Source organism: Henckelia pumila, chromosome 4 (assembly GCF_033568475.1).
Source record: "Henckelia pumila isolate YLH828 chromosome 4, ASM3356847v2, whole genome shotgun sequence".
Lineage (NCBI taxonomy): Eukaryota > Viridiplantae > Streptophyta > Magnoliopsida > Lamiales > Gesneriaceae > Henckelia > Henckelia pumila.
This window is the reverse complement of record NC_133123.1, coordinates 31,018,476-31,042,880: the sequence shown is the minus strand read 5'-3', so window position 1 is coordinate 31,042,880 and position 24,405 is coordinate 31,018,476. Positions and strand designations below refer to the sequence as shown.

Here is a 24,405-nt window from a genome sequence, read left to right as displayed (position 1 = left end):
GGTATCAAAGCGCCATAAGATTCTTGGACCGAATTAGAGTGAGCGGGGTAGATCGAGTCCGCATGAATTGAATTCTCGCATGTGTTTGAATTATTTAATTGAGTTATTAAATACCATGCGAGCATGCTTTATTGATTGAAAATTAATTGAAATACATGATTATGTGATTAAATTCTAAAGCATGATTTACTTGAGATATGAATTGCTTGGATTTCTGGTTCGAATTCGAATTTTCTCGGAATGGTTGAATTATTCGAGAAAGAGGTTTTGGACACCGAATGTTGGAAGATCGAGGTAATTGTGTTCTAACTCGCTTAAGTATGGGATACATGTTCTTGATGTATATTGAACAGGAATCGAACTGCATAGAATCCAGACAGGATAGAGTTATACTGCGTCTGATCAGATGGATATCTATTCGGCATTGATTGATGAGTTATTGATAAGATTTCAGTCGTTTTAATCACCGACTCTGAAGAGTAATGAGAATACCGCGGGATGTGAAAGCTGGTTAGTAGAGATCGATCAGATATGAGATTCTCTGGACTACACTTATGACTGATGGATTTTGGGTGAGTTCCCTTATTTCTTTTTAGGAATCTAGATGATGAATTCCCTTCTTGTTGAGCTTTTGGGTTCTTTAGTCGCAACTCTGAATTTTGATTGGGAATAAGATTGAACTAGGCAGTATAGTACTTAGGCTTTTGGATTTGGATTTTTGTTATCCGTTGAATTGTTCCTCTGGTAAGAATTTTGATTCAAGGATTTCTTTGATATTATTCTATAGATGAACCATTTATTTCAGAATTGTGCAGATGAATTCTCTTTGTTTGTAGTTGATGTTATAATCTAGCCCGAATTGGCTGATAAACCAGTGGTTGAAGAGTTTGCTGACGTATTCTAGATGAGATTTTTGGATTTCCTCCGAGTTATGAGGTTAGTTTCAGCAACGACTTGAGATCGGGACTTTTCTTGTCATTGAATTCTTATCTTTTGGAATGAGAATTGTACTGATCATTCAGAGCTTTTGAGGATCGTATAATAGATTTTGTGCCGAACAGTGGTATGTTATTCTTCGATGTCTGAATGCTGTTTGGATCGAGTTGTCTTCCTCGATTTTATGATCTAGATCGACGTCCTTATCCGAGATTGGAAAATTTATGAATTCTATCCCTGATTCTTCGAGGGATTCTTATCGTTGGTGAAGTCGATTACTTCGCAGAGTATGTTCTTCTGTTTGTACTTCATCTTATGAGACCAGTTCTTATTGATTGCAGAAGAGATTGATCAGCGCTTTAGGACTTCTTACTTCCTTCTGGACTGATGATCTTCAGTGCCTGAAACTTCTTCTTATTGAAATTGTGGTATGCTATTGTTCACAAGAATCATTTATTAGCTTGATGCATCGAGATAGATGAAGACGCTCGAGACTCAATGTCTGAATCTGGACTTCGAGCTCGCAGCGATCTTATTGATTTGAAGATCTGTTTTCTATTGTCTTATGAGGAAAGTCATGCGATCTGTTCTAATCTTTGGAGTTGGAGTAATTGTTTTCACAGATGGAACTGATTTGGAGGCAGAAAAGAGGATTAGATTGTTTGAGATTCTGACTGCGAATTTCGATCTGAGGAATTGTATGCAACAACTGATGTCTTGAACAGTTCTTATTTTATCTACTATCTGATTTGATTGACCGATTGTTGGAATCTGCTACCGTATTCAGTACAGAATGACTTTCAGTCAAGATTAGAGGATTGATATCTTGTCAGAGGTCGTCAGATGTCATGTTTTGCCGAAGTCTATCAGTTTAGACAGAGATCCTTGATGCACTCATTCTTTCAGCAAGGACTTCGATGAAATTGTGTTGTCTAATTTCAACTTTTTCAGTTCGATACCCTCAGAACGACGGACAGCCAGAGCAGATGAGTTGAACTTTTGAAGTTATGTCATGAGTTGTAGTGCTCGACTTAGCACTAGTTGGCAGAACTCCGAATTCTTGTGGAGACTTCGTACAACGACAGCTTTTTGGTGAATTCTTGAATGCACTTTTCAAGAGTTGTACGAGAAGAGAAGAAGATTCCCGTTGATTGGAGGTGATTTTCTGTGTCACCTGTTTTGGAACCAAAGATGAATCGAAATGTGACTGAGCATAGAAGGATTTTCCATCGAATAGGAGTCGACTTTTGTTTGACGGACTTGAAGGAGTAGTTTTGAGAGACACAGTTCGCGTTGGAACCGTGTTTGATTTCGAGGACGAAATATTTTCTAAGAGGGGGAGAATTGTAACGCCCCGATTTTATCTTAATTGACTTTATTTGAGATAATCGGAGATTCCAAAGTTCATGAGCCGACTTTATTTTGTTCAGGGTCCTTTTTGCAAATTTTGAATTTTTGAGGGACTAAAATGCAAATATTGAGATTTTTAGATATTTAAGCTTGAGTTGACTTACCTTTTCACTTCATCCCCTTCCCCAACACGCCTCCTCCCTCTCTAGACGCCATGGACGTCTCCTTGAGCTCCCAGATTTCACCCCGAGCACGATCCGTCCGTTAGAATTTATTTCTGAAGACAGATTAGCGATCACGGCTGCGAGAGCTTCGTTCTATCATTGATTTGAGGCCAGTGGAGTTGCGAGATTGCAGCTTTGTGCAACTTGGAGATTGGAGCCGGTTTGGAGCATCGACGTTGTTGAAAAGAGGTATAAGATGACTTAGACTGGAATGGAACGTGTGACTCGAATCCGTCTTGATTCGAGTGTTCCGAAGAATCACATACTTGCATGTTATTTTCTTTTACTTGAATTTAGTTGATTGAGTTATGTTTGCATTGCATTCATCTTGAGCCATGAATCCTTGATTTGAGCAGCGGGCAGGACGACCCTTTTATGATAGACGTTTTGGGGATTATATTGTGAGTGGCTTGGGTGTAGCCGTTTCACCTAGTGCTAGCATACTCCTTATAGTCGCACCAAAGTCTAGAGGATGGAGATACGTAGCACCACCTCGATCGGGAGAGTCGGTGAGTTGTTTACGTGACCTCGTCCTCGGGATCCCAAAAGCAAAAAGCAGTAACTCTTTTGATTATCCGACTTGATAATCCCGGATTTTAAAGACATGCATTGCATTTTATGCATTTGAATTGAGTTTAGACACTTCTTGAAATTGCATGATTGTTATTTGATTATATGGAAGTTGATGTATTTCAATTGGAAATGCTTATCTGATATTTCATGTTTGTCTCTTTTACTGAGAATTGTATTCTCACCGGATTATCCGGCTGTTGTCTTGTCTTTGTATGTGTGCTTGGCAACAGGTGGGGCAGGACCGAGTCAGAGATCGCATGGCTAGGTGGATGAGTTGATAGAGTGAGGCCTTGTTATTGTAGAAGTCGAATTTGTAATCGAACTTAGATTATATTCGAACTCGATTTGTATTTGGATTTTGGAACTTAGAATTGATGCATGTTCTACTCTTTCTTGTAATTAAATACTTCGTTGTTGGAAAAGTGTTAGTTGAATTATGTCGGAGCATTTTCGGGTGTTGGATTGCACTTTTGGAGCCTTTTTTGAGCTGAATCAGCAGGCCATGCACGCCCGCGCCTGGTGTGGCGTGCCCGCGCGTCCTGCTCTTTTTTGCGGAGGCCCGGACAGGGCGTCAGGCGCGCCCGCGCGTCACCTGTTTAAAAAAAAAATCCTTTGTTTTTAATCTTAGATCTTGTATGCTTAATTATTGTTTATTCCGAGATTAGATGATTAAAATCGAGGTCTCACAGCAGCACTATTCAAAAAAAAAAAAATTATTTCATTTAATGTCTTATCTTTTGGACTTTGATTGATTATCGATAGGATTAACTCTTGATTTGATGATTAGAATCGGGGTCTCACATTAAGTGTCTAGCTCAATGGTACCAAGACTGAGTGGACTTTGTACTTATCCTGGAGTGCAAGGTTCAAGTATTGGGGAGGGCATGAAATTCGCCACCAGGAGGGGAAGAGGCCATGAGTATGGCTGGGCCGGCCCAGAGAGGGTTAGCAGAGCGCAGAGGCCCAGTCCATTACATAAAAGGGCAAGGTTCAAGTCTTGGGAAGGGCATGAAATTCCCCACCAGGAGGGGAAGAGGCCATGAGTATGGCTGGGCCGGCCATACTCATGATCTCTTCCCCCCTGGTGGGGAATTTCATGCCCTCCCCAAGACTTGACTAGCTCAATGGTACCAAGACTGAGTGGACTTTGTACTTATCCTGGAGTGCAAGGTTCAAGTCTTGGGGAGGGCATGAAATTCCCCACCAAGGGGGAAGAGATCATGAGTATGGCTGGGCCGGCCTAGAGAAAGTTAGCAGAGCGCAGAGGCCCAGTCCATTACACAATGGAATATCAAATTTGCCCAAATTATGAGGCAAGCTGGTTTTGATCAATCAACACATGATCACTCCTTATTTGTGAAGAAAATGCAGGGTCAAATTACTATAATGTTGGTATACGTTGATGACATCGTCATTACAGGGAATCATGAGGCTTCCATTGTAAATCTTAAAGAGTTCTTACGCATGACAATCAAAACCAAGGATTTAGGAGAACTTAAATTTTTTCTTGGCATTGAGGTGGCACGATCTAAAGATGGAATTTGCTTGAATCAAAGGAAATATGCTCTAGAGCTCATATCTGATATGGGGTTGTCAGGTGCGAAGATTAGCGACACTCCAATGGAACAAAATGTGAGATTGACAACAAAGGAGTATGATGATAGTGTGGGACAAGATAGTGCAAATGATCCATTACTTGATGATCCAGGTAGCTATCGTAGATTGATTGGGAGACTTATTTACCTAACAAATACAAGACCAGACATATGTTTCACAGTGCAAACGTTAAGTCAATTTATGCAAAGTCCAAAATTGTCACATATGGAAGCTGCAACAAGAATATTAAGATATCTAAAGGGTGCACCAGGGCAAGGAATATTGTTATCATCCAAGAGCTCATTGATATTGAATGTTTTTTGCGATTCTGACTGGGGAACCTGTCCTATGAGTAGAAAGTCAGTGACTGGGTATTGTATAAAGCTGGGTGACTCTTTAATATCATGAAAAACAAAAAAACAAGCCACGGTATCCAGGTCTTCTGCAAAAGCGGAATATAGAGCAATGGCAAACACAACTTGTGAAGTAATCTGGATTATCGGGTTGTTGAAAAACATGGGAGTTGATCAAACGCAGCCAGTAACTTTGTATTGTGATAATACAACGGCACTTCACATTGCAGCTAACCCATTATACCATGAAAGAACGAAGCACATTGAAATAGATTGTCATTTGGTACGAGAGAAAATACGGGATAAAGTTATCAAGACATCTCACGTTGCAACAGAACACCAACCGGCAGATTTGTTTACCAAAGCATTGGGGAAACACTAGTTTCAGTATGTCATCCAAGCTTGGTCTGATTAACCTATTCCAAGCTTGAGGGGGAGTGTCAAAAGTGTCCTTGTAAATAGTCAAAAGCGTGTTTTTTTGGTTGTTGACTTTTGTAAACATAAATAGAATAGTTTAGTTATATTTTATAAATGAACTTATTTTTCAAGAGGATTTCAAAAATGAAATGAGTTTACGATCAGGAGTTTCCAAATGATTCATCCGTTCCTTCTTGCATTTTAACAATGTTCCTATAGTTCTATTGTCACAATAAGTGCTTACAATTCGTAGCATACCTCCACTCATATCTTTTCGTAATAGATGCCCTTCGAAATCATAATCTATCTATTCTATACCAATAAAAACATCATTTTATATTTCCCATCTCACTTAGTAGTACAGTAGAAATTCTTTAATTAATTAATTTTTGATTAATTGGTGAATTTTGATTTTTAATTATAATTATATCTTAACTTAATTTTCAATAAAATCAAAATTAGTATGCAAATTAATCATTTTATATGACTTCATCTTTTTTAGTCATTAGTTGTTTCATTATTTACCAAAATAACATTTACTTTGTGTTTTTTTTACGTTTATTTATTTACGAAATGTCACTCGCTTAGTAATATTGATGTATTTAATGCGTTGTGACTATTTGTTTGAAAAATTCCATATTTTTTGTATTTTTCAAATGTTCGTTAAAAAAATAAACCATGCGAACACACAACACCTATAAGGAAATACTAGTCTTCGTAGGATAAATTAGGATCCTCACAAATGTTAAAAAGATTTTAAATTTTTTTTTGAAGATCGAAATATTTTATTTTATTTTTTAGAATAATATTTTAATTTTTGGTTTTGCACGGATTTGTTAGTTAGAGTTGATCTTTTGGTGACGGTCTCAGGCATCTTCATCGTGTGATGAGTCAAACTCACTCGTATTAATAATAAATAATTATATTTTTAACATAAAAAATAATTCATAACTCAATTAAGAAATCCTTGTCACAATTATACATTTATACTGGACCTTGAGAGGAGTTTTTGTGCATAAGCTAGCCATTCCTAAAAAAAAAGACATTTCTTCTTTGAAAACGATAAACGGTGAAGATGAATTTAAGCTTTCATGGCAAACTTAACTGGTTCCTCTCTGAGAAGCCATTTTCTCTGCAACAGTTCAAATTTTGCCACCACTGTCCTTTCATTGTTTGCATGCTGCCGGAAGCGCCAAGATTTGAGGGCCTTGAACGCTTTATTAATTGTAAATGGATTGATTGAGCACCAATCTTCGATCAGACAATTTATTACCAACTGTTGTCATCTGGGATTTCCGGATTTAGCTCTCTCATCTTTCAAAACAGTTAAAAACCCGAGTCTTTCGCTGCAGAATCTGTTTCTTAGGAGTTTATGTGACAATGGTCTGTTCGGGAATGTGTTGAGTGTTTACGAAATGTGTCGAAATTCGGGAAGTTTTTCGGACAACTACACGTACCCTTTTGTGATCAAGGCATGCTCTGCGTTGAGTGACACTGGATGTGGTGAATCGATGCATTGTCTCGTTATAAGGGATGGATTTGGAGAAAATCTCGTTGTGCAAACGAGCCTGGTTGATTTCTACTCCAAAGTTGGTGAAATGGGTAATGCACGTAAGTTGGTTGATGAAATTTCTCAACCAGATGTGGTTACTTGGAACGCTTTGATTTCTGGTTTTTCTTTTAATTCGTTAGACGATGAAGTTTTTCGGGTTTTTCATAAAATGAGATATATGGCTATGAGGCCTACCACTAGCACATTTGCTAGCTTGTTTCGGGTATGCTCGAAATTAGGAGCTTTGGATTTCGGAAAATCTCTTCATGGACTTGCTTATAAACTTGGATATGCAATGGGGGAGTCTTTAGTGCCTGCGCTGATATCTACTTATGCTAATTCTGGGGAAATATTGGCTGCTAGAAATATTTTTGATGCTTAGACATTCAAGAATGTTGCTATTTGGAATGCCATGATATCTGCTTATACACGGAATGAAAAACCAGAGGATGCTATTGCTTTGTTCCAGAGAATGTTAGTTCATGATCTTAAGCCCGATGAAGTGACTTTCGTGTCTCTTATTCCTTCTAGCGAGAATCTCGGGTGCATTTGTCATGTTGAGTCCTTTCATGCTTATGTAATGAAATTTGGATTCGCCAAACAACTCTCTGTTGTCACGGCCCTTCTGTCCGTTTATGCAAAATTAGGAAATATTTATGCTGCTGAGTTACTTTTTTGTGACGTCAACCAAAGGAACCTCTTGTCGTGGAATTCCATGGTTTCAGCATATGCCAGCAACGGCCTCTGGAAGCATAGTTTGACTGCATTTCATGACATGCAGATGGATGGTTATAAGCCAGACGCAATCTCGATTATCAGTATCCTCCCTGCATGCTCTGAATTGGAGGCTATTTTTCTGGGAAAATCTGCACATGCTTTTAGCGTTAGAACAGGGATTGATTCGAATCTCAGAGTGTGCAATTCATTGATGGGATTTTATAATGACTGCCGTGAGTTGGCAGTTTCTTTTAGTATATTCGATAGAACGGTTCCCAAAAGTGTTGTTTCATGGAACACCATGATTTCTGGGTGCGTGGATAACGGAGAACCAGAGAGAGCGCTGATCCTATTGCATCAGATGAGGCTACAGGGTGTTGAATTCGATTTGGTTACCTTAATAAGCGTTCTTTCATATTGCAGTGAGTTTCAAAATTTAATCTTGGGGTCGGCCATTCATAACTATGCTATCAGGACTGGATTTGCAGATGATATTTCCTTGGCTAATTCTCTTGTCACCATGTATATAAACTGTGGACAGCTTGGTGCAGGAAGGTTACTCTTCAATGATATGCCTAATAGAAGTGTGGTTTCTTGGAATGCTATTTTGACTGGCTATAGATATCATAACTTACCGAAGGAGACTTTGGAATCATTTATTCATATGATAAAGAAAGGTCACAGACCAAATTGTGTAACCTTGCTGAACGTGTTACCTGCTTCTTGTACAATTCTTGAAGGTAAATCCATCCATGCTTACGTTTTAAGACTTCAAATCCCTCTGGAAACTACTCTTCTCACGTCTCTCATAATCATGTACGGTAAATTTGAAAATTTTGCTTCATGCTTGGCGCTGTTTCACGTGGGAGAGAAAGGGAGCATTTCCTTGTGGAATACTGTTCTATCTGCATGCTTACTTTCAAAGAATGCCAGAGGGGCAGTTGCCTTCTTTCGCGATTTACTTGACAACAACATTGAGCCTGATGATATAACTATTCTGAACCTCATTTCAGCTTGTCGCCACCTGCAGAACTTGCATATTTCAAACTCTATACTGGCTTTTGTGGTACAAAAGGGATTTGATAAAGATATTGCTATTACTAACGCGTTGATTGATCTATTCGGGAAATGTGGAAGCATCTCTTCTGCAAAAACACTCTTTGAGCTCTTGCCACAAAAGGACACAAAATCTTGGAGTATAATGATTAACGTGTATGGGTTAAATGGGGACGGTGAATCTGCTTTGGCTCTTTACTCACAGATGAGGCTTCTAGGTTCGAAGCCGGATAAAGTAACGTACATGGGGATTTTATCGGCTTGCAGCCATTGTGGTTTAGTCCAACAAGGAAGGATGGTATTTGACTCTATGATACAAGATGGTGTAATGCCATGTATGGAGCATTATGCGTGCATATTAGACCTCCTGGGTAGAAAGGGCTATTTGAACGAGACTCGGGATATTGTCCAAAATTTGCTTTATAAGCCTTCAGAAAGTGTTCTTAAGTCGTTGTTGGGTGCTTGTTTGAGTCATGGAAATTACGAACTCGGAGAGGAAATCGGTAGGCTACTGCTAGAAACGAACTTGAAAGATCCTGGACCATACGTGATTCTACGCAATATCTATGCAGCAGCAGGAAAATGGCTGGATGCTGACAATGTGAGGTTGACCATGGAACAAAAACAATTCCAGAAACCACTAGGCTTCAGTCTTATCGATGTGAATACCGGAATACTTGATGTGCAATCATAACATCCAAAAGGGTGGCGACTGGGGAACAAGCAGAGGGGAAGAACTTGGCTGCCGTCTTTCTAAATGTTCCCACACAAGTCAAAATGATAAGCATGGACGGACTTGTTTTAGCCATTTTCTCGCGTACCGTCTTTTCACGAACAAAATTTGAGTCCATCGGGTTTCCGCAGGCCAAGTCATTAGGCAACATTTTTTATAGTCGTCGAGTTCAGCTGCGACGGCCCGCGTGGGGAATGAACTAAGACTAGGAGCGAACCCCTAGCAAAGCTAAAGCTCCATCCTGGCACAGCTTCCAGTGTGCCATTTTGGCGAGTTTGATTCTCATGTCATTCGTGGTGATGTTTCTTGATGTAAGTTAAGTTCAACCAACCCTCAACATACAATATCTAATGACCAAAGTTCAGGTTAGCAAAGACAGACACGTCTCTAAATGAAAATAAAAAATATGTTCGAAGTTTTTTTTTTAATAGCAAAAAGATGTTTTAAGTGGTCACACATGAATTGTGTGATTTGTTGCTTGACAAGTACAATCAAATATTCGTACCTGTTAATTAGTCCAAAATAGGCCCTATAACGCTGTACTAAGAGTTTTACTCTCAATGCAAGCTACACTATTGATATGCATGAATCTTAATTGAATTTGAGGGTATCACCATGTACATTGGGATATATTTTCCCTCCAAAATAACCAATAAAGGATCCTAATTACCTAATATTCCATGTCAAATTGTCACGCAAAATAAAAATAAACGTGCACTTATTTAATACGTCAAAGATAAAACTTCATTATCCACAAAATAAAAATAAGTACGTATTCTTTTCTTTCTAAAAATCTCGTTTTTATGAATTCTTACGCAAGTCAAAAATCCATTTTTGACCAATAAAAGATAGTTAACTAAACGCTTATATATACACGACACATAGATGCATTATATTAAAAAATATTATCGGATTTGAGAATCTCTGGATAATCAGTTGATCTAGCTAGTTAGCTAACACTCAAATCAATTCCACAGTTTGTTTGTTAACGTCAAGGATACCTGAAAATCAATCGAGCCAAATAATAAAATTGGATCATAATTATACGAGTTAATATGGTTATTAATTTCTATGTATGATGGTGGCAATGGAGTTGATTTATTCGAGTACATAAATAAACATGGAGAATAAAATCATTCAACTTTAAAAAATGGATTAATTATTGATCACTGGTTACCAGAATCTTATGAAAGGACACACCAAAGTAGAAAATTCAAAAAAGCAAAAGATGCCGATCAAAAGAACACGTGAAGCTGCACTGCATTTCCCCAAAGTTGCTACCAGATTCTTCCACCACCTCTACAAATCCCTTCAAACTTCCCCAATTATCAATCAAAAAAAGAAAGAATCACCAATTAATTTCATAGACCGCACAGAACAAAAACCGAAAATCGCTCGATGGCGTTGATGTGTTTCATCGAAGTGTTGAATACGAACCGTGAGATGTCGGCGGAGGAATTCAAGGCGTGGCTCCGGCGCTTTGATTTCGACGGGGACGGCCGTATCAGCCGCGAGGAGCTGAAGGAAGCCCTCCGCAGCCTGCACGTGTGGTTCGGGTGGTGGAAGGCGCGTCAGGGAATGAGAGCCGTGGATTCCAATCGCAATGGGCAGATCGACGGCGGCAAGGAGATCGAGAATCTGGTGATTTACGCGCAGAAGCAGTTGCACATGAAGATTTATGATGACAACGACTACTACCGTTGATTCTTGCTTTTGTGCTGAATTTGAATGGAATCCCAATTTCATGCTTTTTATAAGACGTTTGGATTTGAAAATTAATGCCTCCCGCTCACATTCAATTGTATGATTTAAAATATTCTAATCATATTGTTATTATCAGCTGTTATTTATTTTTTTTCTTCATAAAATAGCAAGGTAAAAGAGGATTTATAAATTAAAAGTCATGATATGATTATCATGATTAGAAGTGCATACGAGCTGAATAATTAATATTAAAAAATTAAAGTTCGAGTTCAGATTAAAATAAGTATTATCGAATTCGATTCGAATCTCGAAAAATTTCAAATATTTTGGCTTGAACTCAGCTCGAAATGAAATTCGAGTTTGACTCAAAAATATTCGAACATATTCATGAACTAGTCGAACTATTGCTTGGATATTAAAGTCCGATAATTTTGTTCGAAAACTCAAAATGTCTGAAAATGTTCAAAATGTATATATATTTAATATTATATCATTATATTAATAAAATATTAAAGCATGATAGCGGCTCACAAACTACCAAACAAAATAATTTTGGCTCGAATTCGATCGAACAAAAGTTCAACATGTTCGACTTCAGCTCGAGTTCGATAAGTTTAAATACGAATCAAATATGTATCGAGTCGGTTCGATTCATTTACACCCTTAATCATGATAAGTTGTTATTTATTTTTCAAAACGGTCAATGAGACGAGTCGAGTTTGTTAGAAATTAGACTTGAACCTAACTCACCTCAAAAGCTAGCTCGAGAGGTGAGGGTTGTCCTTGTCTATATTAAGGGCTCTCAGGATATTTATTCAATCGATGTGGGACAAACTAAACACACCAACACACCCCTCGCACGTCCAGGAATGAAACGACTGGAACGTGCGAGGGATACGTTGGTGTGTTTAGTTTGTCCCACATCGGTTGGATAAATATCATGAGAGCCCTTAATATAGACAAGAGCAACCCTCACCTCTTGAGGTAGCTTTTGACGCGAGTTAGGTTCAAGTTTAATTTCTAACATGATATCAGAGCCCGGGTTCCACCGTTATGTATTGAACTGCCTATAATTGGGTCCACCCGTCCCATAGTTGGGCCACCCATTGATGTCTTCACGTTCTAGTCGTTTCATTCCTGGACTTGCGAGGGGTGTGTTGGTGTGTTTAATTTGTCCCACATCGGTTAGATAAATATCCTGAGAGCCCTTAATATAGACAAGGGCAACCCTTACCTCTTGAACTAGCTTTTGAGATGAGTTAGATCTAAATCTAATTTCTAACAGAGTTGAATTTTTGTCGGTTGAAAAATTACTAACTCAATCCATCTACTTTTACGAAGAACCGCCCCTATGGATCTATGCTCTAGTCGTGCAACGAGATATCGTCAGCCCAACACACTTATTTCATGTGATGTAGCATATTGTTTCGAGAAATCTAATATGTTTTGACCGTTCTATTTGTAATATAAATTCTCTATTTTGTTAATTATCAATTTTTTTATGGTTTTTTTTTTCCAATAGTTTTGGTCTTTTCGATAAACTAATTATGACCTAACATCAACGAGATTCTCATATATCTAGTACCATTTGGTTGAAGCACGAGATAAATAATATATAAACAAGTAATATAATGTTATAAAAAAATAAATAAAAAATATAGTAAATATAATATTGAATTTGATTGATAGATTATAGTTTATTTGATTTGATTGATTAAATTTTATATAAAAATTTTAAATGACTATTTTGCCCTTTTAATATTAGATAAAATATAAATAATATTATTTATATGGGGTAATATAGTAATTTAAATTCAATGATTTGATTGATATAAGTTAAATTATTAATGATTTGATTGATGTAAAATTAATAATTAGTACGTAGATTGATAAATAATATTATGAGAAGAACGCGAGATTGAATAAGATAAGTTATACATGGATTAATAATACGGTGTACCAAATGGTACCTATAATGTCCAATAATCATTCTTTATAAAAAAAAAATTGACTAATTATAATTTCAAAAATTTAAAGATATCATACTAGGATTTATCGATTTATTATGAGTTGACAACTATCCTAGTACTTATTAGTTATTAATTTTTATTAAAAGATAAGATTGAAAAAAAATATTTAGTGATCATCATGAACACGACATATTCTTTATTTATATATTTATTTATAATATCGACAATGATGACGATAAGAAGGAACCCAAGAAAGAAAATTCGTTGGCACGTTCCTTTTAAAAAATAATAATAAAAAAGCACACACACATATAATTCAAATGAAGAAAATCTAAGTTAGTCATTTAATTAATGAAAATGTAAGTAAATATGTGTTCAAAGTAAAGTAAATAAATAAATTAATATTTATATTGATGATGATTTTATTTATATAAAATTAAGAATGTGTTGGGGTTATGTTCTATCACTTTCAGAAATTATTAAAATATGAATATCAATAAGTAAATATCTTTTTAATTTGTGTACTATTATCAGCTTCTACTGACAAGCAGTTTGCAGCATTTGCTTTTATTATCCATTGTCGTAGTTGGGAGTTGGGACCATTTAGAAGTTTCAACATTATTAAATGATCAGTGAAAAAAATTGTGTGTGTAGTTCTATATTATACCAAATAAATGTAGTTAATTTTCATTTGATCGAAATATTAATTCAGATAAATATTCATTAATGATAATTTTTTTAAGTTTTGCATTGTAAAAATTTTGCTATTTCTTAAAATAAGAATTATATAGTGTAATCAACTTTATGCTACAAGATAATAAGTGTGTTACTATCGGTGCAACAGTTAAAATGTGATTGTTAGTTGAATTGCAACGGATGAAGCGATTCTCGCTTAAAGAGCTCTATTAATGAATATTTTAGATTGATTCTAAGTCCGGAATTTGTTCGAGAAGATGCAATGAATAAATGTCAATCGATAAGCTATTGATCCAATTATAATTATAATTAGTGAGTGTGTGATCAAATGTGTAAAACCAATAATTTAAGAACAGAATATTAGTTTCTTGATCGAAGAAATACAAATAATATAATTCCACTAAAAAAGATTTAATCATATATACAATCTTATTGTATAACATAACATCAACTGATCAACTCACACTCTCAATTGCAGAAAACATAATTATTTAATATTGTTAAAAAACATACATAATTTCAGGTGTTACTTTATATATTTTTGCTGCTTTCTCATACTTGACACTTATTTAATAAAATCATTTATGTATATGCATATCAGTCTATCATCGATGAGAGTTTATGTTTGCTAAAATTGGCCATGAATCTTACCATACCATGCATGCTTGAGGTGATTCGATGTGTATTGTTACATGGAAGATACGGTTTGAGCACATGCAAATTGTTTTTTAAAGCGTTAAGTCGCAGCTTGGCTCATGGATAGAATGATGAAGCACACATAATTTATATATGTATCGTTAAGTCACTTCCTGGCTCACAGATGAAACGATGTAACATGTCTATTACATATACAAGGATGGTAAGTCAATATAATGGTTAAGATAACAATATGCCACTAATCTTTTATTGAGAACTTGAATAATGTATTGGACAAAACAAATATGATTGATCACATAATGTTTTATCTCCCACATCAAACAGTGTTTTTAAGCATTGTTTCACTTGTAGGATAAGATGTTGAAAAACTATTGGTATATAATATGAGCGATTAAAAATTGAAAGATATAAGAAGCTTATATAATGTAATTGCTAGCTTATTAATTATATCGATGTTTGGTGTGTGTGAGTTGATTGTTAGTTGAACAATTTATACTATATATCTTACCAACCATATCAAACTAATACGCACCATTTGGCTCATGCGGTAATATAATAAGGTTGCATGATATCGAGATAATGAATCAATAGTATAGTAAAATATCATATTGATTTATATAACATTATGAGCTAAACTTCGAGTAATGTAAAATAATTAAAAAATAAATAATTTAATAACCATGATAAATTTAATTCAAGGGGTTAAGAGTTGAGTGATAAAAAAATCCATAAAAATATACGTCCGAATCTCGTATTTTATTTTATTTTTTTAAAAAAGGAATCTCGTATATTTGAATGTAACTAGTTTAATTTATTATTTATTTATTTTCTAAAATAATAATTTATAGATGCACATTAATAACATGGGCAATGGATAAGCTGTTCCGGACAGCTCAGCGAATGGTAAGAGGTAAATACAAAAAGTCAAATGTTGCGGTCAACTGAGGCAATAGTCCAGCTTTTCCAACTTCTGTTTTAGCAGTAACAAACTCTCTCTAATTTTTGCTTAAAAAGTACACACAACAATGACCTCTCAACTCTCAAAGGACACCACAATTTTAATGTCTTTTCAAATTAATTTGTCCTAATAATTGGGATTTTTTTCTTTTAGGATGCATGTTTGCTTAAAAAAATAAAATAAAATTGTACGATATACATTCTTGACTTGATCTGAAAGATGTAATAATTAAGGTTGCATGATATGAATAGATTATCTATAATTAAAAAATTGTCGAAATTGAGTCAAATATTGAATGACACAAAAATATATAATTAATTAATATTTTACCATTTGCGTCAAACGTTACTTAAAAATCAAGGAGTGTTTTTTAAATTATCGTATACAAATCCAGCTACGATTTCCATCATAATTTTCCAACATCTCTTCTATGCCATTAAAACATATGACCATATAAGATTAATATATAGAATAATAAAGGGCTCTGAATCCACAAGTGAATATATATTTCAAAACCTTCATGAAAAGTCTTTCGAAAATATATTCTCTTTGCATAGACGTACGTAAATACAAATAGGCCTTCATATCCTGCGTTTTAACATCTTCATTTTCCATTAATTTTTTTTTTAAAAACCCTTTATTTATTTTTTTTAAAAAAAAACAAACATATAAAGATGCATGAGAAGAGAAATTGCATTTTTTTAATCTCGTTAATACGTGAATTTTTCGTTTTGTAATATTATTTAAAAATTACAATCATACTCCATTAGAAGTTTCAATTTTAGTCTTTTTTCATCGAATTACTTAGTACTGACGTGACATTGAACAATGATCAAGTCATCAATTTTTGATGATAGATATTCATCGTTTCAGACGACTAAGATCATAAATTGACCGATAACAACCGTTGATAAGACTTTGAAAGAAAATATAAATATAAATTAGTGAGAAAAAAATGTAATTTCCCCGGTATAAATATCGAAAAGAAAGCGAATAACATGTAAACGCGACCCATAAGTGCACATACAAATAGATGTTAAAATAATTGAAACAAACTTTGCCAAAAACATCGGTCAAAGTATGTCACCATCCACCTATTGAGAAAGCCAATGAACCATAAATAAGAATTCAAAAAGAAACAACTGTAGTTGGTTGCATTTGCCAGCAAAGGGAAACTGTGACTCCCCTCCAAATCTGGTACTTGGCATCTTTTTTTATTTCAATCATACATCTATTCATTCATCATGTATAAATTTAATGTTGTCATCACTTCTACTCCACACATAATTTTTCATTCATTTATTTATTTATATATCATGTGATACACCCGTGATCTCCTTTTTTTTATCTCTTCCATCCTTGTCAATATTATCAACAAAAATGTACTAATTATTTGAATCTTCCTCCATTTTGTCACAATATATATATATATATGTGTGTGTGTGTGTAACTTGAAAAATATCCACCACATTAAAGCACAAAAAAGAAGTGTTTTGTTCCTTCATATTAAGTCCCCAAGCAAGCTAGCCAGGGGTGTATTGATTCCATCCGAGATTTGGTCACAAGATTCTTCACTGAATGCCAAATCATGACAAAAACCAATCACATCTTTGAATCTAGACAACAATACATGCATGCATGTCCACTCATAAATCCCACTAAATCTTGGATTTCCTCTAATTCTTTTGACCCATAATCACATCATCTTGGGGATCATTTCAGCCAAAATAATCAGACCCATTACATGCATTATATATCTTGTGGCCAAGATTTTGACACATAGAATAATAAACAACAAAGATTGTACCAGAAAGAAAAGGTCCCCCCCCCCTCATCTGATATAAATACAAAACATCTACTGGTACACTGCAACAGTGGTAGAGGGACCCCCTGCGCAAAAATTTATTAGCTAGCAGAATCATCAATTCTTTTGCTATTTGAATTCCCACCTCGTGCTGTTGTTTGAGTGCTCCATGGCATGTTTGGAGATGTACAACCAAAACTCAGAGCTCCACATGAAAGGGATCAATAATCCCCCAGCTCCCATGAGCCCAAGAATCTCCTTCTCCAATGATTTCCTCGAATCATCATCGTCCCATTCTCAATCCCATTCCCAATCCCAATCCCAATCCCAATCCCGCATCAACAATATCAGGCCTAGTCCTCCTGTTGCTGCATACAGGGATGCCCCTGTTTCCTCAGATTTCGAGTTCTCTGTGAGTAATCACTCGATGATGAGTGCCGATGAGCTCTTCTTCAAGGGGAGGCTTCTTCCTTTCAAGGAGATTAACAAGAGTACTACCACCACCACGCTCAGGGATGAGCTGCTTCTTCACAATGATGAAGAAAACGACCAAGATAATTTCTCGCTGCAGAGGCCTCCCAAGAATCCCACCAGATGGAAGGGCTTTCTCGGCCTCAAGAAATCTCACCTTGGCTCCAAGAAATCTTCTGATAAGCCTCAAGGGTCTGCTGAAAAGAGGCTCCCTTTGCATGAAGATCATCAACAATGCAGCAAGAATTCACAGGTTGTATTCGGTTTCAGTACTACAAATATATATCGAGTTCAAATTCAAAGTAATTAATTATATATATGGGAACAAAAAGGGGGATTTCTTGTTTTTTTTTTTTTTTTGGTGTTGGCCTTGTTTAGAGTGAGTTCTGATCCAGATTCTGTTTCCTTCTTTATTTTATTTTTTTTTGGTTTCAGGATTCTGATGAATGAATGAGTGAGTAAATTAGCAAAGTGCATGAATTGTGGAGCAAATGGAGGATTAAAGTTTTTCTTACGTTGGAAATGTAGATGGAAAATTTTTTTTGGTGGTGAATTAAATTAGTATGTGGTCTCTCTTCTCTCTCTTATCTTTTTTTTTTTTTTTATAATGTAATTTGCTTCACTTTCCATCTTCTTAATCTTGTTGAGGTACAAATCTCTTTTAACTATTTATATTTCCTTATTTTATAGGCCCCTTTTGTCAGATTAATTTGTTATAATTTTCAATAATATTTTCAAGCAACCATATAATTTAAAGTTAATTTTGGGCAAAAAAAATTGTATTTTCTCATAATTGAATCTGCAATTTTTTGAAATAATGGATAAGTCAACACGACAACAGATCTCACAGAGAACTAATGCGTGTGCAGAGCAAAACAATGATAAAATAAAAGGAAGAAATTAATAATAATAAATATGATCTGCACAAAGTACAAATGGGGTTATATTATATTATTTTACACAAAAATAATGAGTAGGGACATTTTATTTTTAAAAAAAATTAAATAAATAAGGAGTGGGGACATTTAAAACTTAAAAGCCTGCCTGTTTTTTTATTAATTTTTTTGTTTAAAAAAAAAAAAGAAAAGAAAGAAAGAAACAAAGTACTCTGTTTTCCTCGTCATTCTTTGTACTCCTTTGGTCCAACTATCTCTATTATTCTAACGGTAATTTTGTTTAGTACGATGCTTAGAATAAATAAGATAAAATGTAGGTGTACTTGGATTAAAATTATAATTATGACTGAAAACGTGTAACTTAATATAAAATGAATTTGAACTTTATTTTATTTTAGTTCATCTAAAGAAGTCAAAAAAATTGAAATTCATTAATCCAAATTTAGTCGATAGTGTCACCAAGCGAAGCAATACATGCATATTCGAAAATTTTGCAAAGCAAAATTATTTTATTTATTCATGTTTATATTTATATATCGCAAAAACTCATGTGATATGATCTCAGAGATTAATTTTGTGAAACAAATCTCTTATGATTTTTATTTATGAATTTTTTGTGGCATATTTTTTTTTAATTTATGACCACCTCATTTGAGAGAAGCACAAATGTAGGATCAGAAATACTCATAGCATTATGTTAATTAATCAAAATATAATATTTAAACTCTCAAAAAAATTAAAAATAATTTAAAGAAAGAAAAAAATATATTATATTTCCACAAAACTCCAGAAAAACAAAACCAAAACAACCCTAATATCTCTTTTTTAAAAATCCCCAATATCTTCTAGACATGTTAAATAGTAAACAACCTCAATTACATCCTTTTTTCCCCTAACAATATCGAAGAGAATATTATTACCATTTAGCGTTAGCCTCGTCTTGGAAGTCCATATCATAGCTCTCGGCTTTAGTCTTTAGGTTCTCTATTTCGCCATCATATTTTGCAGATAGCTGCTCAAGTTCCACAAGCTTTTCTTCAAGATTTCGAATCTCGACTTCAACGCGACTACGATCTGTCTTAACATCCAGATACCTTTTTGTCTCGATGGCATCTTCAGAGTCGAAGGAAAGACTTTGCAGTCGACGAAGACGAGCCCGTAAGAACCCGACTTTTAATCCCAAAAGTTCAAAGGACTTCAAAGATTTTTCCCACACTTCAAATTCCTTTTTTGGTGTGGTGAGTTTACAAGCTCGTATAGCATCCGCAGTGTGGACAGCTTCGTAAATCATACCAGCCGCTAACTTGCCGGAGAGCCCTGGGAGGAGATGATCATGAAGAAACATGTTCTTGCTGCAGCATAGCTCATAGTAGTTTCGACGAATATTTTCTGGCAGCTCAGGGTCGATGCACACTCCGTTTATCATGATGTGAAATTCATCGAAACTTTTAACATCTCTAAATCGCAAAGCTAGTCCTGAGAACTTGGAATCCTCCAAAACTTCCGAGGCAACCTCATCACTATCGATTCCTGAATGTTCCTCTGGCTGTCCAAGTTGTGGCACTGATGAGCCTTCCTTCTGATTTGATTTCTGGAAAACCACCAACGGAAGAGATCTTGGTCGCCTTTTCTTCTTGCCTTGCACATCCAGTTTTCCCTCTGCGCAGTATTTTCAGATTTAAAACTCGTAAAGATTATGTGCAATACGAAGCTAAACAACTCAACTCCAAATGGCACAAAAATACATAGAATATATATTTTAATCAAGAAATAGACACGCAAAACTAACCTGCATCACTTTGCTTAGCTTGAGATTCCAAGGTAAGAAGGCTAAGTGCACCATCTACCTCAGTCAAATCATTCGCTCTAATAACGTACACCTACAGAATCAGCACCATAATATTAGATGAACAAATGTTCCACAGGCGAATCACCTCTAAAAAATGTGGCAGCTACGTTAAATGCATATTATCAGAAGACATATGACATAATATCACCTTAAATTTGCAATGTCCAACTAATTGGAAGATCAGGACGTCCCCTTCCAGCAATTTGTTCCCAGCCACAAACTTCCTCCATCCGGCGCTTAGTCCTGTCTTATGTGCAATATATTTTATACCAAACTCTTCACCGGTTTCGTTCTCAAGATTAACTATAGCATCCTCAGCTGGTAAATGTAGCTTGCAAAAGGGCACAGGAAGACCCTGCAGACAAATGGAAATTGCGGGGACGTTAAAAATTACAAACCCTCATCCAGTCAAGAAAATGTCAGAAGGGATGATAACGTAAACAAAATAATACCATCCAGAAACAACTTCCGACATGTGATCTAACTAAGACTTTCGAAAAGCTAGGCTGGTCATTGCCCAAACTCAACTGAACCTCCTCTGCTCGAATCATGGTAGGTGACTTAAATGGAACAGACCTCATCAATGTTTCTCCATCGTCAGGTGTGCCCTGCTAATGCATTTTCACATCCATTCGTTAATTGAAAATATAACTGAAACAATAGATTGTTATCCATCTGACTATTTTTTAAAGAATATTAATCCATGATAAATGTATTGGCCACTTTATACCCCAATGCTTCTATACAGGAAACATTTAATCCACAACCTATGGCATACCAGGTGACTAATATCTAAATTTTCAGATGTGTTACACCATTAGGGAGAAAGTGATCGAAGCTAGAACATGTTCAAGAACAAATAGCTCATGATATCCTTTGTTACCCCTTTTCCACTATCAGTTCGTAGGAAGGATATGACAAGGTTCATAAAACGATACAATGGATTTCTCCAACAACTTGCAGTAATTACCATTGTAAAGCCAAGACACATAGGAAGTAGTTCCTAGAGGAATTCAATGTAGAGTCTCTTATGGACAGACTTGTAGGATAACGGAGTGACATCCTTGACTTGTAGGCTTTTACCTATCTCATCTCCACAGGCCCGTTCATTGCGGCTCTACATGTTGTGCTCTGCCAGCAACTAATTTGCATACATACTCGTTTTAAATGAGTAATACAAGTTGGCAGAAAAGTCCATTTTATTTTGTTATTAAGTCAGTCACACTTCTCCTGCATCTGAAGGACATATTATTACTCTGACCCATGACTTTCAAGAAACTGTCAAAGCTATCACTACAGTCCATAACAAGGTAGAACCCGCATGCAACAAATATTAAACAATCTTACTTCTGGCCGCGTGCAAATTTGGAAAAATAACCAAGGTAGATGCACATCCAAACACATTTATGTCAATACTACAGGGAAAAAGGTCACTTCGTGGCCCTTCAATGCAGGTCCAAATCCTGTCATGTCATGCAAAACTGGAGTCCATTGTTTTTACAATAATGTAGGTTCAACCATGGATTATCATGCACCGAGATTATACTGAAGCAACACTGAACAAAAATCCTCTTAATAAGAAAGAACTAGTCAAGAAAGTTGTCAATTGACAGGAAGGAATACATAAATGAAGTGTTTGTTGTTTTTTCCGCCTGGACTCCTTATTTTCGGAGCCAGGGCAACTCAAACGAATTGAGATCATCTCTTGATTCACATAACTCAAATCCAATGCCTTGCTGGATGTAAATCAAACTCTATGGCACTCAAACACCAAAAGGAAGGCGTGAATACTGTTTGTGCAAACCAAACTGAAAAAATGATAATAAAATCTCAGGTTGAAGAAACGAAACAATAAACGATGTCTCACAGATTTGGATTTGGATAAAGACTGCTTCTTTTTCTTCTTGCTCGAGATGAGCAGCGAAAACTCGTCAATCAACTGCTCTTTAGGCTTCCGCTTCCTCTTACCCTAGCAACAACAAACCAGATCTATATCAGCTCAGCAATCCCACCCACAAAACAATCAAAATCGCGAATTCCAGGCCAAGGAAACTCACAGAGACAAGCACAGGGCAAGCAGCAGTAGTTGGAGAAACCTCCAGAGCCGTGGAATTCTCCTTTGACTCATCCTCCGGTGCAGGATTCATCTGGGTTTCCTCCATTTGATCACCCGTTTCAACTGATTCCTTCTTCATCGCCAGTTCTTCCCTGCCCGGGTTCTCTTGATTTTGGTGGACTATTTTCAGCCTCATTTCCCAAAAATCAAGCCAGTCTTGAAAACTTTTAGACCAACAAGATTCTGTCTTTACCTCAGAGAGGAAAAGATTAAGGAAAACAGCGACTGGGGATTAGAGAAAAACTGAAGAAAATCGAAAGAGTTTCAGAAACCTTGTTCAGGTCCCTGGATTTACGGGCTGACGTGCGAACAACGAAAGCTAAAGCCGCTTCGCTTCAGTTTCCGGGTTTTTTTTCTCTGACGGGACGAGAAATACAAAAATTGCCCCGATTTTTAGAAACCTGTCAGATAGATTTCCATAATTTGGCAATTTTATTCATTAAAAGAACAAATTTAATTTCTCTATGTGAATATTTGTGGAAATCTATGAAATGTAATTGTATATTATTATATTTTACTTGCAATACTATTGAATTATTGTGTCTTATGCAAAAAAGAATGGGAAACTGTCATGTAACATTGATAACATGTTTCCATCGGTCTTTTATGGTGTGTCCCATTGCAGTGGAACGTACACCGAATTCAGTATTATATAATTAGTAAATAAAATTAAGATGGTTGGAAATTTATATGTTATTTATCATAGGTTTTACAAAATAATGATATCATTTTATGTTGGATAATGAGTGATTTTTCAAGCATACACTTTTTTGGGACGGTAACGATATCGTAGATTAATTTTGTGAGAAGAATCTTTAATCGACCCGACTTATATGAAAAATATTACTCTTTATGTCAACACAAAAACTCATTTGATCGTTTCACAGATCAATTTTATGAGACAAACCTCCTATTCGATCTAATCTAATAAAAAATATTACTTTTCTACATAAGTACGTATGGATAAGGTCGATCTTTCTCGCGAATATAGATCCATGAGACCGTCTCACATTAGACTTAATCTTATATAAAATATATAACTTTTCACTCTATATATGAATCGAGTCAACTCGTTTCACAAATAAATATATATGAAACTGTCTTACAGAAAACTTTTTTTTTTTTTTCCAAGATGAATATAATTTGATCTTTACTAGTTTTACTTGATAATCATGCAATTATTTTAGGATTTTTTCTACTGCGTTTGAGTTTTCCCATATATAATAATATGCAATATATCTATCGAAAATCGAACAAAAAACATTGAATTTGATATTAATTATATGATTGAGTGCTTGTCATTTCACGAAAATAAATAAATAGTGGTAATGTTGCAACTAAAATAATTTAAAATCGTATAATAATTTAAGCAAATTTCGACTTGCAGTGAGAATTATTGTTCCCAAACACAATAGCACAAGCTAAACATATAGCAATTATCAAACAAGAACAGTGGTAGGACTATATATTTTAGTGTAAACAAAGAACCGGTGAATCAAATTATCGGCTCTGGACAAATATCAGTTGCGAAGCTGAGAAATCAAGGAAGACACTGTTGAACAAATTAAATGATCCGTTCAACTAGTTGTTGGTACAAAAGGGCAACAATGATACAAATGCATCGAAAAAAATCAAATATGACCATTGGAATTAGCCAATATAAAAAAGGAGAATCCTTAAAAAACAAAGGACTGATCGAAAACATGTAAATTGACCGATCAACATTATCTAAAGAGTCAATAAAGTTTTCGAATCACGACGGATGTCCAATTTCTCA

At 35.4% G+C, this 24,405-nt stretch overlaps 4 protein-coding genes across 5 annotated transcripts; 3 read left to right on the top strand and 1 right to left on the bottom strand.

Annotated features, from left to right (window-relative positions):
- Positions 1 to 6,426: 6,426 nt before the first annotated feature.
- Positions 6,427 to 10,007, top strand: LOC140865573 (pentatricopeptide repeat-containing protein At3g57430, chloroplastic-like). The gene has a single exon (XM_073270253.1). The coding sequence runs from the start codon at positions 7,414 to 7,416 to the stop codon at positions 9,466 to 9,468; it is 2,055 nt and encodes a 684-aa protein (XP_073126354.1). The 5' UTR covers positions 6,427 to 7,413; the 3' UTR covers positions 9,469 to 10,007.
- LOC140860777 (pentatricopeptide repeat-containing protein At2g33760-like) lies at positions 6,541 to 7,383 on the top strand. Its single transcript, XM_073263784.1, has one exon. The coding sequence runs from the start codon at positions 6,541 to 6,543 to the stop codon at positions 7,381 to 7,383; it is 843 nt and encodes a 280-aa protein (XP_073119885.1).
- Positions 10,008 to 16,970: 6,963 nt separating the features above from the next.
- On the top strand, positions 16,971 to 18,341 carry LOC140867080 (uncharacterized). Its single transcript, XM_073272158.1, has 2 exons — positions 16,971 to 18,020; positions 18,203 to 18,341. The coding sequence occupies exons 1-2, from the start codon at positions 17,466 to 17,468 to the stop codon at positions 18,215 to 18,217; spliced, it is 570 nt and encodes a 189-aa protein (XP_073128259.1). The 5' UTR covers positions 16,971 to 17,465; the 3' UTR covers positions 18,218 to 18,341.
- Positions 18,342 to 19,428: 1,087 nt separating this feature from the next.
- On the bottom strand, positions 19,429 to 23,104 carry LOC140864221 (B3 domain-containing protein Os01g0234100-like). Of its 2 annotated transcripts, none has more exons than XM_073268241.1 (6): positions 22,570 to 23,104; positions 22,380 to 22,481; positions 20,965 to 21,123; positions 20,661 to 20,867; positions 20,453 to 20,543; positions 19,429 to 20,322 (listed from the first exon to the last, which is right to left on the bottom strand). In XM_073268241.1, the coding sequence occupies exons 1-6, from the start codon at positions 22,762 to 22,764 to the stop codon at positions 19,580 to 19,582; spliced, it is 1,497 nt and encodes a 498-aa protein (XP_073124342.1). In that variant the 5' UTR covers positions 22,765 to 23,104; the 3' UTR covers positions 19,429 to 19,579. The 2 variants fall into 2 exon arrangements, with proteins under 2 accessions (XP_073124342.1, XP_073124343.1); XM_073268242.1 differs by having other exon boundaries at positions 20,965 to 21,120; positions 22,570 to 23,103.
- Positions 23,105 to 24,405: the final 1,301 nt, after the last annotated feature.